The 13,698-nt window shown below is 48.1% G+C and overlaps 2 protein-coding genes across 2 annotated transcripts in view; one reads left to right on the plus strand and one right to left on the minus strand.

The window, feature by feature from the left end:
* LOC102040514 (homeobox protein NANOG) overlaps positions 1-2,358 on the plus strand; it is a 2,660-nt gene extending 302 nt beyond the window's left edge. Inside the window, exons 2-4 of the mRNA XM_031062294.1 lie at positions 207-498; positions 1,225-1,314; positions 1,732-2,358. Coding sequence (XP_030918154.1) covers positions 207-498; positions 1,225-1,314; positions 1,732-2,154 — 805 coding nt within the window. The 3' untranslated portion in view covers positions 2,155-2,358. The remainder of the gene's footprint in view (positions 1-206; positions 499-1,224; positions 1,315-1,731) is intronic.
* A 5,821-nt stretch (positions 2,359-8,179) lies between these two features.
* LOC102040680 (homeobox protein NANOG-like) overlaps positions 8,180-13,698 on the minus strand; it is a 5,880-nt gene continuing 361 nt past the window's right edge. The window contains exons 2-4 of the mRNA XM_005427429.2: positions 10,425-10,699; positions 9,007-9,096; positions 8,180-8,586 (exon numbers count right to left, since the gene is read on the minus strand). Of these exons, the coding sequence (XP_005427486.1) occupies positions 8,224-8,586; positions 9,007-9,096; positions 10,425-10,699 (728 nt within the window). The 3' untranslated portion in view covers positions 8,180-8,223. The remainder of the gene's footprint in view (positions 8,587-9,006; positions 9,097-10,424; positions 10,700-13,698) is intronic.

The following is a 13,698-nucleotide window of genomic DNA, read 5'->3' on the forward strand; positions in this document are numbered from 1 at the left end:
GGAGCCGGGTGCCAGCGGGGCCACTGCCCACACGGGACGGGCCGCAGGGGCGCAGGGGTTCCGCTGCCATGTGGCGACCTGTGCCTTGCTGCCAACGGCTGCGAGCCCCAGCGGGTCCCCAGGGCACCCGCAATCTCAAATTGTCCCGATAAGCTGGACTTTAAAGGGGTTTTTGTGTCTTCCCTGCGTTATTTTGCTCACCGCAGTTGTCTTTTCTTTTCAGTTGACTCTCCAGCTTCCTCCAGCTCCGGGACGCTCACGCAGTACCACACCCCCGACTCCGCCACCAGCCCCACCGCAGCGGGGAGCCCGTCTCCCCACTCGTCCCTCCAGAAGGTCAAGGCGCAAGGCAAGGGTGTGGTGAAGACGGGCAAGAGCCGCACAGCCTTCTCGCAGGAGCAGCTGAAAGCCCTGCACCAGCGCTTCCAGAGCCAGAAGTACCTCAGCCCCCAGCAGATCCGGGAGCTGGCTGCTGCCCTTCAGCTCACCTACAAGCAGGTGAACATCTTGCTTTGAGCAGCACCTGATCTGTTTTTGTTTTGTTTTTCTTTTTTTCTTTTTTGTTGTTCGTTTTGTGTGTGGTTTTCGTTTTTATTGGACCCCAGAGAGAAGTTTCTTTCGTTATCTTGCAAGTGCTACTTCTTACGTGAGAGAGCAGAGGGTGCGAAAATCTATGACTCAGTCTTACGTTTGGTTCCCGCACTATCCCCCCACTGCGTGCAGGTGTTTGAAAGGCCCTGCAGAGCAGCCAAGCAGGGCTGTGCAGAGTCAGGTTAGTGTTCTGCGTGGACATGTGTTGTCTCTGAGAAAGAGACCTGCGCTGCTGTGCAAGTGGCCTTTCCTAGTCGGAGTGGCACCGTGGGCTCTCCCTAGAGGAAGGAAGTGTCCTTGCCTCGGCAGCTGCTTGTGTCTGACTAAAGGAGCGAGCCACTCCTGAGCCCTGACCGCGACACAGCAGTGAGATGGTGCTGTACCACCTGATTCCTTGGCCGGTGTTTTAGGCAGGGTTTTTGAAGTCGGGAAAGATCCAGTGGTGATCTAAGGAATAGGAATGTTAGTTTTCATGTCTCAGCTCTGTGATTTTACAGCCACCTGCATCTGCTGCACGTTGTTAGCTGCTGAAATTATTTACAGTATTAGAAACGGGAATGTAGCAGAAATAAGGATGTATCGTAAGCTCTTATAATTAATTTCTAATTTATGTCCTTTCTGCATCACTTTTAGGTGAAAACATGGTTTCAGAATCAACGGATGAAATTTAAGCGTTGCCAAAAGGAGAGCCAGTGGATGGATAAAGGGATGTATTTACCACAGGTGAGTAAACTCCCCCATCACCACCAGTCACAGCTCCTCCAGTCTGCAGGGAGAAGTGTATCATGTCCAACCTGGTAATTCAGACGAGCCACAGGACTCAATATTACCAAGCCAGTTGTATTCCTTGTAAGAGGGCTTACAATGGCATCGCTTTTAAGCTGGTTTCCCCCTGCCCCCAGCATGGTTGTTCCTGGACATGTTGTGCTGGAGATTACTAACCGGTCATCTCTGCTATTACTGGTCTCTTGGGAGGACTATGGGCCTGAAAAAGGCGCTATTGTTCGGCTTGGAGGGGGGGCTGGGGGAGAAAAGAGGACCCATCCAAAAGGGAGGGCTGAGGGAGAAAAGAGGACCCATCCAAAAGAATGGGTCGTTGGTGTAGTTCTGCACTGCTGAACGACTTTCTTTGTCTCCTAGAATGGGGTTCATCAGGCTGCCTACCTGGATATAGCACCTACATTCCACCAGGTCTTCCCTGCTGGTTCCAGCAGGAACTTCCAGGCCGTGTCCAACGTGCACCAGGCTTACAGCAGCGGGCAGACTTACGGAAATGGGCAGAACCTTTACTCGTTCCCCTCTGTGGAGGATGAGGGGCTCTTTGGAAAAGGTGGGACAAGCTGCAATACCCAGCAAACCATGGGTTTATTAAGCCAGCAAATGAACTTCTATCACAGCTGCTTTGACAATATAGATTACGTCAGCGTGGAGGTTGAAGACACCTTCAACTTCCAGAGCTCCTCTGACACTGTCACACCATTTTCGAGCTCTCCTATACAGAATCAATGCCAGTTACCTTGGCATCCCATGGGGACCCAGAGTGGGTATGAGTCTCAGGTTTGAGTATTTTTCTCTCCCACCTCTTGTGTTCACCCATGGGATTTCCAGGGTTTTGAAGTCATGTTCGATATGTTATTCTTGCCCCTCCTCCGCTACTGCTTTTTTATCTAATGGGGGGGCTCAGCACCCTGCTGCCTGGAGCTAGTTTCCTATTTAAGTGTGCCTGTCTGTTCATAGCTAACCCTTGGCAGAGATGCTTTGGGTATTGATGAGTTTGAACCTCGTTCATTGAGGCCAGTGTGCAATGTTGCAGCTGTGAACAGCAGAGGTTGTTACGGTCTGTTTGTTCAAGTCTCACCTTCTTTGCTGCCTCTCTAGCAGCTGATCTCTAATCCTTGTCCCATGTGTCTTGCAGCAGAGCTTCCACTGCAAAGGAGGTGAATGTTTGTTGTTGCTGAATAATTTTTCATAAAGTTTGTTTTTTGCAGTGTTACCAAACATGTTTTATGTTATTCATGTTGTGTTTTATTGGTTTTTCTGTTTAATGTTCAATGTTCTTAATGTTAATGTTCTCACAAAGTTGTTTGACTTGAAAATAAATTACTTTATTTTAATATTGTGATGCTGTCAACAGCTTGCATTTGAACAGCTGGCTACGAGAGTGGTTGTGCTACACAGGTTAGACCTGCAGTACTGAGGAAAGGGTGGGGAAAAATAACCCTACCATGTTTCTCCCAGAGGTAGGATCAAGTAATTGCTTTGAAGGAGCAAGCCACAGAATTCTATCAGCCTGTTTTTAATATGCAGGTGTGTAACCTACTGCAAGGAGGGCGGGGGAGGTTCTAGGGCCTGGCGACTGGACGAGCTGCTGGCTCGAAGTGATGGGCAGCCCTGTAACGCGCTTCTATTAGCCCTTGAGCAGCGGTGCTTCAAAAGAAAGTATTGAAGAAGGAGGATGGAGCAAAAGTGTCCTGGAGATTGTGTGGCCTCCTGCTGGTGCTCCAGAAGGTCACAACTGGAGGTCTGGAATCCTGCTTCATTAAATATGCAGCTCTGTTGGGGTTCTTGTGCTGACCTCAAATGGCAACAGAAGTCTGCGACTAAGTAACTAAATCTCCTGCCTGCAGCACTACAGCAAAACCAGAACCAAGTTGCTATTTAGTCATACTCCGAATTTGCAGAAATTGTCTTTAGGTTTAATCCCATGTTCTTCAGAGTACTTTACACCACTGAAACCCTTCATCTGTCGGAGAAAGGGGTAATTCAATGGGTACTCCCACCGAGCACAATTAGCTGAACTGGCAGCTGACTGCTCAGGCTCAGACTGCTGCCGGTGCTTTGCCGAAGAGAACCTGCTTGTGTGGGTGCAAAAGCATATCCCCTCTTTTCCTGTTGCAACGCTGCAATCCTCTGCTCCCGAGGCAAGGTACAGTAGGTACAGGAAGGAGAGAGGAGCAGAGGCTTGAGCCTATGTAGAGAAGGACAAAAGATTGAGTCACTGATATATTTGGGCTGCTAAGCTTAAAACGGGAGAAAAAGGTTAATCTGGCCCAGAAGAGGGGGAAATGCCAGGTTGACATGGTTTTCTGTATTACAGAGCAAGAGCTCCTTTCTCATCTGGATGGGAGATTTCATATCCCAGTAGCATTGAATGAATTCTGGGTAATTTTCTAGCAATAGTATGAATTTAAATAATTGACTTGAAAAAAATAGAGGTGAACCATAAAAATCACCTATACAAGTCCTACATACTATGCCTTGTCTTTCATCTTTAGAATTAGCAGCTTATGATTTTGGGGTTCTTTTAAGATGCAGTCTTTAAATAAGTAATATACAGATCTTTGCAGAACAGTTGCAGAGGATGCCTGCTGCAGTTTACCTGTGCTGCTCTGTATGTTTTTTTTCCACGTGTCTGCTGCAAAGGTAAGGAGATAGCCAGAACTCTGCTGGCAGATGTCTTTCTGCAAAAACAGATATTGTTGCTAAAACAGCCCTGGGGCTGAGAATGATTGCTCTGCATGTTGTGGTTTGTTACTCCATGTACTGTGGGAGTGTTCTGTGGAAATTGAGTGTTCCCGCATGGCTGTGTTATTCCCCTGATTGCTCAGCCTGGGTTGTGTGCAGATTTGGCAAGCACATGTAGCTGGAGGGAGCATGCAGACCAGCTGTTCTTCGAGTTTTGAAAGGTGGGCTGGAAAGGACTCACAGTCACCCAGGAAGTGTTTCTAGAGCCTGTGGAATTAGAAAACAGGACTCTGTCTTTCCATAGAACTGGTGATCTCTTCTGTTACCTTCATGTGCCTGAATCATATCACCATGTGAAACAACTGCACACGTAATTGAGCACTACTACCAAACCTGGTGGAGATGCAGGTGCCTCCAGCCTCATCCTTGCAGAAGTGTTAGTATTAGTTCCTTAGAGGAAGAAAGTGCATGCCAGCAAAAGCTCTTTCTGCTAGGATGCATTATACCTCTGTTACGACTGCTGCCTCTCGTGACTCTGCTGTGTAACAGTGACTTCTGTACACTGCAAACATGATTTGCTTTGCTAGCAAATCTTTTTAGGATTAAGCTGTAAGATGATTTGGAGCTCTTCATATGCGTTACAGCTTGTGGGAATACACTCCTCATTTACAATATCCGCAGTGACAAAAAAGCTGCAGATGTAGTTCCAGTGATGCAGAGAACTCCATCTAAACAGAAGAAATTGGGTCTGGTACAGATTATGCAGACCAGGATTTTATTCTGTAGTTCATTGGGTTTCAGCTATCCCACAGGGAGAATACGGAGAGCAGTAGAAACAACCTCTTCCTTGCTCTCCATGTCAGTGTGGCCTGCAGGGCTTTTACAAGCTACATGTTTCTTCTGAGTGATCCAGGAGCAAGGGCTCACAGCCCCAGTTGTCTCTCCAGTGCAGATGAAAGTAATGATCTTTGCTTTAATAGGCTCTTCCCTAGAGGCATATGTAAGCATATTTATCTATCTAACTACACCGCATGACCTGAAGGCTGAGCTAGCAGGGTTTTGGAAATTTTCAGTCAAGCATTGCCACATGTCTCTTGCCTGGCCCGTCATCAGAGGGCAGCAGCATATTGGCTGATACTGAATAGTCATGAGGCATGAATTATTCTAAATCATTGCACTTGGATATTAAAATAAAAGGAAACAAAACCTAAACTAAAAAAAAACCCCAACAACAAAAAACCAAAACAAAAAACCCAAGAAACCACAATCCCAAGTATTTTCCTACCTGTGAGGGTCATGTACTCTTCATGCTGTCCAAAGTTTTGAAGAGTGCCCTTGGGTCATATCTGAGAATCTTTCATAACCAGGCTAGAATTAATTTCTCATACTTGACAAAAGTCCCATCTGCTGTCTAGCAGCTGGAGAGTGTCCAGGCCATTAAATCGTTTACAAATTACAACACTGGGACTTCTGCTTTGGGGGAGCCCCAAGATCCAGCGAAGTCATTGCTTAGATACTAGAGAAAGAACAGTAAAGAAACTCAGTCCCCAGTGTCACTCTGGCTGGCTGGGGCTGAGGGCCTCCCTCTAACAGTAGCTGCATTCCCGCTTTTTTTACACAGAACATTGGGAATGCAGCTCCTGATACAGCAGACATCAATGATCTCTCTTCCTGGGAGCTGCTTGCTTGCCTGTTAGGAATTGCTGCAGGCTTTTGGACTCCACAACCACCTGTGGCAATAAGGTCTATCTTTGGATGTTACCTCTGAAAAATTGTGTCTCTGAGGAAACCGCAAGGTTTGGTACTGTTTGTTAGCACTACTTTGCTGAAGGTCAATAGCAGGGAGACCACAGCTGTTGCTCTTACAGACAGCAGCTTTCTGCAAGCCAGTCCCAGAGCCTCCACAGCAAAATCCTGCCTGTCCTAAAGCATCTCTGAAGGAGCAGGACACGACATGTGACTCCTTTTCCAGAGTTAGTAGTGAGGACGTGCTGCATGCTAATTTTTTTTCACCTCCAGCCGCCTTTGATGGGTTGGCATGGAAAGGTTTTAGGTTATATTCAGGTAAGTAAACAGAACTGTTAGCTTAAGAAGAACTGAAAAATATCTTCATTCTGGTGTGGGAGCCTTGATAATTGCCGCTATTGTCCACCCTCGGATGCTAGCCAGCACCTTTTCAGTCGACTTAATTGTTCTCCACTCTTGTTTTCAAAAACAGTCTTGCAAGACTACGTGACTCACTATCCAAAAGGCTTTATCTTTCCCCAGATCATGCCGGCCACGTGTTGTGGTTCAATGCCAGGCAGCAAATAAGCACCATGCAGCCACTCAACTTGATCACACCTCATCACTGGGATAGGGGAGAGAATCAGAAGACTAAAAGTGAGAAAACCCGTGGATTGAGATAAAAACAATTTAATAGGTAAAGCAAAAGCCGCACACGCAAACAAAGCAAAACAAGGAATTAATTCACCCCTTCCCATAGGCAGGCCACCTCCAGGACAAGAGCCCTATCCTGTGTAATGATTCCTTAGAAAGACAAACGCCATCATTGTGGATGTCCCCCTCTTCCTCCCCCCAGTTTTCTACACTGACCCCAATGCCATATGGTATGGAATATCCATTTGGTCAGTTGGGGTCAGTCTTCCCAGCTGTGTCTCCTCCTAACTCCTTGTGCACCCCCAGCCTTCTCACTGTCAGAGAGATAATGAGAAGCAGAAAAGGCCTTGACACTGTGCAAACCCTGCTTAGCAATAATGAAAACATCTCTGTATTATCAACTCCTTTCTCAGCACAAATCCAAAACACAGCCGCATGCCAGATACTGTGAAGAAAATTAACGAACACAGCCAAAGTCAGCACACCATACAGTTTACAGTAGAGTCAGTGTCTGCATGAGGGAATGAGAGAGGGAACAAACAGCTGTGAGGCACAGGGACATAAATTCAGCTTTGCCAATTGAATTCCATGCCTCTTATTACTCCAGTCATAGAAATCACTGCCTTCGTTTTATGCTCTTTTCTTTAACCATGGCAGCTACTTCACTGCATTAAGAGAAATTCGTTATCATCATCAAATTGATAGAAAGTCTGTGACTCAGGGAACTGGAGGCCTGTTGTTGCATATACTTTGCTACACACATCTGGTTTTATGTACTTAGATACTTACATAGACAAGTTTAGAAATTATAGTACCTCCATGACAGTCCCCCTATTCACTACTGCTGGATATGGAAAATTCTTAAGGTGGGTGAGTTACTCACCTGTTCCTTTGACTTGAGATATCTGGCATTGCCAAGAGCCATGAAGCTGATCCACTAATAACACAGAAAAATTTCTGTTTATAGTTTCAGCATCAAATAACAATGGCATACAGTTGCTATGGCTATTTATGCTCCATCTGGTTTTTATATTGCAATGTTCTATTGCAGTGGGAAAGAAGAGATATATAAAAATACATAATACATCTTTAAAAGTACTCTTTTTTATTTGCCAAATTGAATGCACTGTTAGGTTTTCTCAGGGGGAGGCACAGAAAAACACAGACTAGAAGGAAGGGCTTATAAGATCATCTTATCAGCTTTTCTGCAAGCTACTTGTCACAACTCCCTTCATTAGACACTTCATCACTTCACCTCATGGCTGATATACAAAACTGATGGTTTACACTTCAAATGGATAACTGGCATGTGGCAAAAACTTCTCCAACATAAGTTAAAGGTAAGTGACCAGCACCTCTCCATACAGCTCCTGGCTTCATGTGCTATGTACACACAACTGTACAGTGATACATAGAAATGAGATTCCCAAAGGAATCTGTGCTTCCCCTTAGACAAGTTACACAATCCATAATAAAGAAGATCCAGGGCATAAGCTGTGTAGCCAGATCTTGGGTTTTGCTATAAGGGAGCTTGGTTGTCTGTGCCAATCAAGAAAGGAATGTGTGTGTGCACATGTAAGGGCACAGAAATGAAGGGCTCTGTGTGCATGTACCTGGGCAAACGGGTCTGGGTCTCTGCACAGCTGCATGTCTGCAGGCACACATCTGGATGCCAAAACAGGTTTTAGCTACAAGGTGTCCCTGAGGTGGCCAGCACACGAATAACAAAGGGAGAGATGGGAATGAGATTTGATTCCTGGCTGCCCAAGTACCCCATATCCACAGTGCTTAGGAATGATAAAGATGATGGCTGGCAGCAGTTGGGAAAGGAGCCCCCATGGTGGCTGAGTGGTGAAAATTACAGCCATCGCCTGTCTTGGAGCCTGGATATTCCACACTGCCAGGGTAGCTGTGGTAAAAGTCTACTTTGTGCTGAGCAATGAAGCCCACTGTCTGCTGGACACTGCAGGTCCCCCCGCCTTTGCCAAAGACTCCTCCATCCTCGCTGGTCAGGATTGTGTAAGCGTTCTGCCCTGCTCCGTAGTGCTGACAGGGGGCAGGCATGGTTTGCATGTTGCCAGCCGTGGTGATGGGGTAGCCCTGGTGGAATTTGGGGTGCACATCCAGGTAAGTTGCACTCTGGAAGCCACTCTGAAAGGGAAAGGCAGAGAGTCAGAACACAGAGCTTCACCACTGGTGTCCACAGGCCTGACATGTACTGGGGCTCTGTCCCTTCACATTATTGTATATTGACCAGCAGCAATGGCATGGAGGGCAAGAAGAACTATGTCCATTCCCATAGTTCAGGGGTGGATACACAATCATATATACATTCATATACACATAAGAGGAAAACAGCTTTTCCCTGGAAACGTTTCTGTGGTACAGCCAGCCAACTGCTGGGCTACCACCAGTACACATGGTGTGGTGCCAAGCCTGTGCCTCTGTGCTGCGCAAACCAGAAGGCCAGGTACGCTCACACTCGTATGCTTCAGTTGCCCCCATGGAGGAAATAGGGGGCTGATCTGCCCAGACAGAAGAGCCTTGATGAGCCATGTGCTGTGTTCTTACTTGCGTGAGACACTGAGCCCGTTCGCTCCACAGGCTCTGCTTCTGGCACCTTTTCAGCTTCATCCTCCGGTTCTGGAACCAAGTCTTCACCTGGGAGGGGAATGGAAAGCAAAGAAAATGTCAGCAAAGGAGAGGGAAGAACAAATGTAACCAAATTCACAAGCAGGAAGAACCAGAGGGAGTGACCAGAGGCAGAGATACATGGGCAGCAGCAGATAAAAGCCTTTAAGAACTCCTGGGGGGGTGTTGCCACGGGGAGAGGTCTGTCTAGCAGCCTCAGCAGGTGGCTACTGCAACTGTGTGATGGGGGAGGGGGTGGCTCGGTGTCAAGAGACAGGGATAGTTGGGATAAATGGACTCATTCTGAACATGGACGTGAATGACTGGTGTAAATCAGATCCACCGACACCTCTACAAGCCCCCTGCACTACAGGCAAACTTTTAAGACGCTGTTTCTGCATGTTTGGGAACAGAGAAGGGAAAGACCTGCTCCTTGTCCCCAGCAGTTCCCAAATTCAAAGCTCCTTGCTGGGGCGAATTCCAGGGCCATTTCCCCCCGGGCTCTTGTCTGCACTGTGAAAGCAGCCTTTGCAGGGATGTGGATTGAAGGAAAGAGCAGACTGTCCCACCTGCCTTGTTCCTGACAGAACCAGTTCAGTGTGTGCATTTACACAATACACGTATAACTTTTTTAGTCCCAGGGCATCCCGGCCATCATGCCCAGCTCTGAGATTCAAATTTCTGGAATATTTTGGACTTATAACTTCAAGCTCTTGTGCCCTAATGCCCAGCCCCCCCCACCCCGCTTTAGGAAGGCAACAATGGAGGCAGCATCATTTCACTACACACAACCTACCTGGAGATCAGCAGACACCCTAAAGGGCAGTGATGTGTGAACCTAGCAACACCCATGGGGAGGAAGGAGCACATGTCAAGCAGCCAGGCAGAGCTGAGTGTGGAGCATTATTAGATACTGGACAAGATAAGACCCAGGAGACACTAACAAGAGCTTTCAGCATGTTGCAGCAGCCCTGTGATTCAGAGAACAGATGCATGCCAGGGTTTCTCAGAAGTTCACAGCGCATGAAAAAAATCTGTGAAGTGCTACAAAGCCCAGGGTAGAGACTGTTTGTGGTGAACAACATATTCATCACTGGGTTTGCAATTCTACTACGAGTGTTAGCAACAGAACCCTTGACTGACCCCCAACTTGGGAGGCCCAAATGAGGTGCCACTGACCCCTCTATCTGCAAAAGCACTTCTGATGTCTGGGCATGAATAAGCAGGGGAGCAACTGTCAGCTGGCACCTTTGCCTCAGTCCCTGCTGGGGACTCATCCTTCCATCCTGGCACTCCCTTAAGTGACCACTCAGCCACTGTGAGATTGATACACTGTGGGTCAAAGTCTCTGTGTTCACCTGCTTGTAGGTGAGCCCCAGGGCAACAGCCAGCTCCCGGATCTGCTGGGGGCTGAGGTACTTCTGGCTCTGGAAGCGCTGGTGCAGGGTTAGCAGCTGCTCCTTGGAGAAAGCTGTCCGGCTCTTGGCCTTCCTGATCCCCTCCACGCCATATTCTCTGCCCTTCTGAGACTTAGCTGAAGGCTGTGGGGATGAGGATGAGGAATGTGGACTGGTGGCTGAATCTGGTGTGAATTGGCTGAAATTCCCAGAACTGGATGAAGCTGGGGATATTTCTATAAATAAAAAGAAAATGAGAAAAGGTCTAAGAGACAAAATGTTTAGCTGTAAGGGTATGAGCATGCTCCCTGCCTGCTGTAGAGCTCCTTGCCTACCAGACAGGAGCTTTTTAGAAGCTCTGTGACCCTCCTTTCTTCACAGAGCTGTGAGCACAGACAAGCACGCTGAGAGCGAGCAGCTTCCCAGCTCAGTCCCCTCTGGGATGTTCATGACTCCTTTCTGCCAGGCAGAAATGTCAGGGCAGAGAGCAGTGCAAAAGCAGTGCAAAAGAGTAGTGCATATTGGTTCACAGTGAACTCTCCTCCTCCAGATGGCCTCAATAATATTTCAGTCTGCTTGTGGTGTAAAAAGGCCTTGTCATGACTGCAAGCATAGCTCTGTGTTGCTGTCTGGGCTCCCCAGAACTGCCTGCCCAGCAATACCAAGGCACTCAACAGAGACAAAACAACCTCTGACAGTGGGGCAGAGCAGCCAGTGCTGACAGTGAGGGCAGCAGGTGGAGAACATCAGGCATTGGATATTGCCTCACTCCTGTTTGCCTTTGTTTCCCACCACAGACCGCGCCACTGCTGGAGACACTGTAGGTGGAAGGAGCTATTTGTCTGAGAGGGGCTTTTGGTGAGAGAAGAATGAAGGAGAGAAATTTCACACGGAAAAGGAGAGGGAGAGGAAAGGTGAGTATGTGAAATGGGTGAAAGGAGGCAGCAATCCTGTACCAGGGACATAGGGGACAAAATTAAAGAGTGCAGAGGAAGGCATTCAAGCCCCTTCTAATTTGTCCAGGTACATGTCATAAAGGATCTCTGTTGATGGCAAAGTTGAGATAAAGACCTAAGGGAAAAGTTTCCTGAACAATCTGGGCTCCTAGTGAAGACAAAACCTGCCAAGATGCAAAGTCATTCAGGCTGCAGGAATAAGAACATGTGTCACATGCCAGATTACTGGGGTCTGAGAGAGGCCGAGACCTTCTCAGGCCAACCTGACTGAAGGGCTGTGATACCAGTCAGTCCTCTTTCCCCTAACTACAGTGATGAATCTGCCCATCCCTCCCTCCTCCAGCTACTCCTCTGCAAACTGTCCTGCATGGTCCATCCCCTCTCCTCCTACTGGAAGTGCAGTGAATGGGGCAGTGCCATTTCAGCACACACCTTCTGACTACTGAGCCCAACCAATGTCCCCCAACCTCCTTACCAGTCACCCTGAGAGCTGTGACACTGAGACACTGCTCAATCACCAGAATACATGTCCAGAGCAAAGCACTGATGTCCCCCGGAGGAATGGACTTCCCACCCATCCTACAAAACCTTTCCTTCTTCTGTCCTAATCTGAGAGTCTACTAAGCAATCACTGAAAAGCCTTGGAGTCCTGTTGGACCTCAGAAAGGTGGCCACATCTGCGGTAGTGTTCCCCTTGTAACTCTCCTTACAGAGGCATGCCTGTCTCTGTGGTGCCTGCCACTCAAGGCTTGCCTGCTCCAGGGCATTTGCTACCACTAGGAGATGACAGCACCCAGAGCAGGGGCTGGTGAACAGCCAGGGGTGTAGAGGGGCAGGTTTCCAGCCCCGGGGAGCAGGGCCATGAGGATTGCAAAGGGATTCTGTCTGCAAGCAGGAAGAGGCTGTCAGCAGAAGAGGTGCAAGGGCCTGCAGTGTTAAGTGCATAGGGCTAGACAGCAGAGCCTTGAGGAAGCTGAACATCAGTGACCTGGCTGCATGGCCAGCTAAAACTTCGTGTGGTATCACAGGATGCTTGGATCCTGCAGGCTGTGCAGTAAAAACTTTATAGGGAAGAAATGAGTATGCTGGGAACGTGGGCCTGGAAAACAGGAAAGTCTCCTGTTAGCCAGGAACCACAGCAAGACACTGTAGAACTAAAGCTGACCTGTCATCCCAAAGGCCCATGAAATGTATCGTGTGCAGCTTGAGCTCAGGACAAAAGTGCTCCTTCTCCCATGAGAAGAGAGGAAAGGAGAAAAGAAGCAAGAAACACAAACAACAGACACAAACATGAGAGCACAACAGACATGAACATGAAAGCCTGTGACAGACACACTCCCTCAAGGCTTTGACAGCTGTAAGCCTCAATTTCCACCACGGGGTTCTCTCTGAGAGAGGTATGAGGGTGTTTGAAGATGGGGTTAAAGTCTATGTACCTAACCCAACAGGGGCACACAGGAGTCCATCTGCCCGCTGCCTTTGTTGGGCAGGCAGCATGCAGAAAAGCTATATGGCAGGTAGCCACATGGGAATAGCCACAGGCACTCTGCCTGAGCCTGGAGCTTTCCACAGCAACTGACAGCTTGAAAGTGGCACCCCAAAACCTGGCTCTCCTCCCACCCATTTACCTTGCTAGGGTGTTGCCTCGCTGACCATAATGTGGGGCTGGGCGAAAACCTGCTCTTATCAGCTCTTCTATTGCCCCTCACTGGACTGGGAGGGGAATGGCAGGAACAGAAAACGTCACTCTGGTGACGCCTGGGACTTTTTGGTTAAAAAGGGAAAGGCAAAGCAACCAGAGCACAGAAATAAGAGGGAAATAGACGAAAATGGCAAAATGAAAGAAGCAGTGTGAGTAACAATGTGAGATTTAAAGGAGCAGATCTTCCAGCACCCAGTGATTCAGAGCAGGCCTTGGCTCATGATTAATAAGCACATAAAGGATGCAAGGAGTTTGTAAGGGGCGGATGGATGCCACAAGAAGTATCTCCAGGGCTGTTTCTCTCGATGGCACACATGACAGCATTTAACTAAAAGGAGGCCCAGACATTCCTGCACCAAGAACCGTGAACTTTCATAAGGCCAAGTTGTCACTCTGCCCTTCAGCCTGGAGCACAGACCTGACAGTGCTTCGACTTTTGCAGGCTCTTCTAAGGTTTAGGAAACCAGCTGGCAGCCACCCAAGAAAAGTAGCATGAAAAGTGGTGTGGTTGGCCAAGGTCACCCCTCCTCCTTGCCTACCCCAGCGCACTCTGCCCAGGAAACCAAGGCAGGGAAAG

Source organism: Geospiza fortis, unplaced genomic scaffold (assembly GCF_000277835.1).
Source record: "Geospiza fortis unplaced genomic scaffold, GeoFor_1.0 scaffold286, whole genome shotgun sequence".
Classification (NCBI taxonomy): domain Eukaryota; kingdom Metazoa; phylum Chordata; class Aves; order Passeriformes; family Thraupidae; genus Geospiza; species Geospiza fortis.